The sequence below is a fragment of the Vicia villosa genome, linkage group LG5 (assembly GCF_029867415.1).
Source record: "Vicia villosa cultivar HV-30 ecotype Madison, WI linkage group LG5, Vvil1.0, whole genome shotgun sequence".
Classification (NCBI taxonomy): Eukaryota; Viridiplantae; Streptophyta; class Magnoliopsida; order Fabales; family Fabaceae; genus Vicia; species Vicia villosa.
In genome coordinates, this window is record NC_081184.1 from 136,761,646 (window position 1) to 136,767,312 (window position 5,667).

The following is a 5,667-nucleotide window of genomic DNA, read 5'->3' on the forward strand; positions in this document are numbered from 1 at the left end:
GTGTAAAAATTGGATGTAAGCATAGCATGACTCTTATAATAATTAGTGTATTAACTATTTTAAGTAGATTAAAAAGAAACAAAAGATAAAGAAGTGTGAATTTACTCAACTTCTTAGAGTAACTCTAATAGAGAGTTGTTTCAAAGTTCTTTAAGATTATGTTTGCGAGTATGGAGGTTAAGGAAAGGGAAGATTTCCGAAAATGAATTTTTAAGAAAATATAGAAAAATATTTAATATTTTTTTTGAAAAATGATATTGTATAGAATGATAAAATAGTGTTTATCATTACTATATTTTTAATTTTTAGAATAATACAACAACATAAAAGATATTTGAGAAATTTATGTAAGCTCTCCAAAATTCTCATTCAGTACAAATTTTGAATTCCTCCAAATTATGAAATTTTTGGTGTTATGAATAAAAGCAAATGCTTCAAAATCCTCCCAACTAAATTTTATCAATTTTTTCTATTCAATATTTCCTTTTTTTTAAAGGCCACCTCTCATTTCCTCTCCAAACTCTCAAACAGACCCTAAATGACCCTAAATGGCAAATACATTTTTTTCTCTTAGTTGTAAATACTTTTGACAATTTCTTTATAGACCCCTCAAGGGGGAGAACCCCTACTAAAAACCTTAAAATACTTCTGCTTCGGAGATGTATCTCCGAAAATATTTTTTTCCAGATTTTTTTAGAATTCGGAGATGCATCTCCGAAAACATCAATTTAGGGGTGTTTTCGAAGATGCATTTCCGAAAATACCAATTTAAAGGTGTTTCCGAAAATGCATTTTCGAAAAACACTCATTTCCAATGATGAATAATGTTGCACTATGGATATGATTAAATTGTCAATAGCATAGACATTAATTCTATTGCCGTATTGTTATTTGTTCGGTTCTGCTAATTTTGTTGTTTGGTTGTATATTGTAATGAATCTTGAGAATTGATTTGGGAACTTGGATTTTTAATTTAGGGGTTTGCTTGTATTTGATTTTTGTATTGATTGGAGAACTGAGTTGTAGAGTTTTTGTTTTTGTATGAAGTGTGGTAAAAAGAGGGTAGAATATTTGAGTATTGTTTTTGTATGAAGTGTTGTAAAAAGAGGGTAGAATATTTGAGTGAAGAAGAAGTAGAATCAGAAGTTTTAGTTTTTGGTTCGTTTGTTTTTCAGACAAATATTTTGGAAATACATTTTTGAAAATATTCTTTTTTGAAAAAAAAGTGATTTCGGAGATGCATCTCCGAAAACACTTTTTTTTTCTAAAAAAATAAGGTGTTTTCGGAAATGCACTTTCGAAATCAATTTTTTATAGAAAAAAGATACATTCGAAGATGTATCTCCGAAATATAAAAACGTTTTAAGAATTTCGTGCGGATCTCTAAGAAGGTTGGGAGTCTACAAAGAAATTGTCATACATTTTTTTCTTTAATGAATTGATGGAGATGGAGTTGGCGATAATGGGTTTAGAGCATGCACATCGGGGGTGGCTTTTCAAATTTTAAGCCACTTGTGTCAGGAAATAGTAATATTTTATTGTAAATTGAGTAGTTTGAATATACCACAGGTGCTGCAGTAAACCACCGTGGCTGGATTTTGAACCTTTAACCAATGCTTTTCAAACTTTTGAACTATATTGTGTGATTAGTGGGACCCAATTTAGAATTTTAGATGGGTGGTATGGATATTTAAAATATGTAATAGAGTTGTTTAAATAATTAGAAAGTGTGAAAAAATATATTATATTAAGTAGGATCCATTTATGCTACTCAATTGAGTGGTATAGATGTGGATGCTCTTAGGATTTCTTTTCTATTTGGTATCTTTAGCACCTTTCCTGCAAATAAGATGATAAGTAAATGATTAAAAAATAATTAAATAAAAAAATTAATAGTTAAGTAACACATATACTACCTCCGTTTTAAAATAATTGGTTTAAATTTTTCACATAAATATTAATGAATGTAATTGTCATAAGAAATCACACTTTTACTTTTATTTCTTTTTAAATTTTCAATTTGTCTCTCATAATTTTATCACTTTAATCTTAAATTTTAAAAAAAAAATTCACAATTTTATCTCATTGAGCTTTATTTGACAATATATTTTATCTAAATTTTTATCTTATTACTTCAAAGTTATTATTATTTAAGACCAATGAATTTTAATGAATATAATTTTTAATACTCTGTGTTCCATATCATGCAAAATTAGCAAAATTTTAATCTTTAAAGTTTTCAATTCTCATCGCGACCAACAAACTCCGTCGTATTTTTTCATTATCAAACAACCCAAATATGTATTATGGACCTCAAATAAATACTCAAGGGATGAAGTTTTATCGTCATGAACACAAAACACTCATTGAACTTATGTCCAATATTAAGTTCTAAAATTTTCAACTCAAGTAGGTATTAAAAATATTACAATTGAAAAAGAATAAAAAAATTATGTTGATAAAAATCTCGACAGGTATTCACAAGGGATGAGGATACACTTCTTATGCAATCATGGTCCATACAAAATTTTAGTCCCTACAAAACTTTTATGCATGCAATTTTAGTCTCTGCTATTTTCTAAAATTTTGAAAATTGTTTAATTATCCTTTAACTTTTAAATTTTTGAATAATTTTTTCCATACATGTTTAGAATACTGTAAAATGTTTATTTACCAAATATTATATTTTAAAATGAAAAGAATTAAATATGAATTTTTAAAATTTTAAAAAATAATGAAAATCTCGACTTAGACATCAAATTTTGAGTTCTTTTTTTTCAAGGAAATTTTTATAACGTTTTAAACATGTATGCAAAATAATCATTCAAAAATACACATTGGTTTAACAGTAAGGACTGAAACTATGTGCATAATAATTTTGTAGGGACCAAAACATGTCATTTTATTTTATAGGGACCTAAAGCAAAATTTGATCATTTATAAGGACTAAAAACATATTTAACCCTATATACTATCATTCTTTTCTTACTTTCTCTCACTATTTTCTCATTTTTCTCTCATTCTTCTCTCACTTTAATGAATTCAAACAATCTAAACAAACTCTTTTGAAACTTGACCGAAGATGAATTTACGGACAACACATATGAAGAACTACTAATGTCAATGCTCGAGAAGGAACGTAAATATGGAAATTCCTCTAGGCTGAAGAAAAGAATAGTGATAGATTAGAGTCATGAAAAACGAAATAAAGGATTACTCAACGACTACTTCTAGGAAAATCCAGTATACACAAATGCTCATTTTTTAAGAAGGTCCAGAAATGCATATGCATGTCTTTCTTTGAATTGTAGCCACCCTTGAAAATTATGATGAATATTTCCACACGAAGGCCGATGGAATTGGTAAAATGAGTCTTTCACCATTGAAAAAATGCACCTATATATTTTAGCATATGGATCTCCCGCTGACATTGTAGATTGATATGTTCGAATTAGTAAAAGTACTATAATTGAGTTCTTAGAGAGATTTGTAAGGGGTGTTAATGAGGTATTCATGACCGAGTATCTGAGAAAGCCTGACAAAACTGATGTTGAGCATATTCTACAAATGAGGGAGTCATGTGGCTTTTCATGTATGTTAAATTCCATTGATTGTATGTGTTGGGAAAGGAAAGATTGTCCCATTGTATTGAAAGGATTTTTTTTTTAAAGTTATCATGGTTAGCCCACAATCATGCTTGAAACACTAGTATCACAAGACTTGTGAGTTTGACATGCATTTTTTGGTATTGCAAGTTCAAAAAATCACATTAATGTGCTAAACCAATCCAACATGTTTGTCAATATTTTAGAATGATATGCTACCACTGTGCAATATACAATTAATATGACTCCATATAATATATAGTATTATTTAGCGGATGATATATATCTTTAGTAAGCTATATTTTTCAAGACCATTTCAATGCTGTAAGAATAAAAGAGAAATCTATTTGCACAACATAAAGAATCAAATATAGAAAAGATGTGGAGCGGCCATTTGGAGTGCTTCAATCTCGATTTACAATTATACATGGTCCAACGCATGTATGGCACATGAAAAATCTCAAGCATACGATATATGTTTGCATCATATTACACAACATGATTATTGAATACTAACGTCACACATATGAAAGTGACTTGATTACTCTTATGATAACATGGATAACAACATCTCAACAATTGAAATATTTAACCGTCCTCATCTGAATCTTTCAACATTACTACAAAGAAGAGCAAGTTTCCATGAAAAAAATGTTCATTGACAACTTGAAGCAAATCTAATAGAGTATATTTAGAAATATTTTGGACATGAGGATGCCAAAATTTAAATTATACGATGTAGTTTAAAATGATAATTTTTATGCTAATTTTTATAAATATAACCATTATTATGAGATAAGAGGATGGTATTGTTTAGATAAAGCAATGATCATTAACCTCTCTAAATTGTGATAGTGGCAGGCGCCAGGCGGAATTTATTATATCCAGCAAGTAACATAGAACATAGTTACACAAGACAAACTTGAATTTATATCCAACGACCATGTCATTCGTATGGCATGAGTAAATAATGCTTATGAATGAACACAACATATTGTGATTCAAGAACAGGAATAGTTGATTAATTACACAACATATGTCATTTGTTACATAAGGAATAGTTGATTAATTACACAAAACAAAACATATATCTCATTTGTTATATTACATCTTTTTCTAATTCTCTAGAATACAAAAACAAAAACAAAAACAAATAAGGAAGAAGGATCTTATCAAAACCAAAAAAAATTGGAACTATATAGGAACATCTAGATTCAAAGAATCGTCATAATTCTTCTCAATTTGAATTCTAACCAGTCAAAAGATCATTATTCTGAGCACCATCCTTAGGGATAGTAACAGTAAGAACCCCATCCTCCATAGAAGCCATAACCCCATCCATTTTACAATTACTCGGAAGAGTAAAACTCCTCATAAACTTCCCACTACTCCGCTCCACCCGATGACATCCATCATTCGATTCTTGTCTCTCCATGCTCCTCTCTCCTCTTATTTGAAGCACTCTTCCATCTTCAACCTCAATCTTCACTTCCTCTTTCTTTAGCCCCGGTATCCCAGCTTTCAACACATGCGCTTCCGGCGTCTCCTTCCAATCAACTTGCTCGTTGAGAAAACTTGGATTTTCCCGTGAAAGTTCTTGGATTAAGGTGGAGAATGGAGAACCCTCGAATAGGTTGTTGTTAGTTGGTATCATCGACATTTTGTTGTTGGATTAATTGTAGAAATTGTTGTGTTGGATGTTTCGTAGGGACAAGTTGAGTTGTATTGTATTTAAAATTATTTTGGAAGGTGAAGAGAGTTCTTCGCTAACATTGAGGATGAAATTATACATCTCCATTCTTAGGATATGTGCATGTGGATACTATTTTACTTGAGATTTATGCCAAATTCCATAAATAAAATTATACTCTTATCCAAGGAGGTTTTCTGCTTTTAAAAAACAATTGTGATAATCTAAATTTTGCCATTTTGATCGGTACAATCTTATCCAAGGAGGTTTTCTGCTTTTTAAAAACAATTGTGATACTCTAGATTTTTCCATTTTGATCGATACAAGCAATGACACTGATTGTAATTGTTACTCTAAAGTAAAATAGTATCC

At 29.6% G+C, this 5,667-nt stretch overlaps 1 protein-coding gene across 1 annotated transcript; it reads right to left on the minus strand.

The window, feature by feature from the left end:
* Nucleotides 1-4,599: 4,599 nt before the first annotated feature.
* Nucleotides 4,600-5,295, minus strand: LOC131607466 (18.1 kDa class I heat shock protein-like). The gene has a single exon (XM_058879468.1). It carries the CDS (start codon nucleotides 5,263-5,265, stop codon nucleotides 4,855-4,857), a length of 411 nt encoding a protein of 136 aa, XP_058735451.1. The 5' UTR covers nucleotides 5,266-5,295; the 3' UTR covers nucleotides 4,600-4,854.
* Nucleotides 5,296-5,667: the final 372 nt, after the last annotated feature.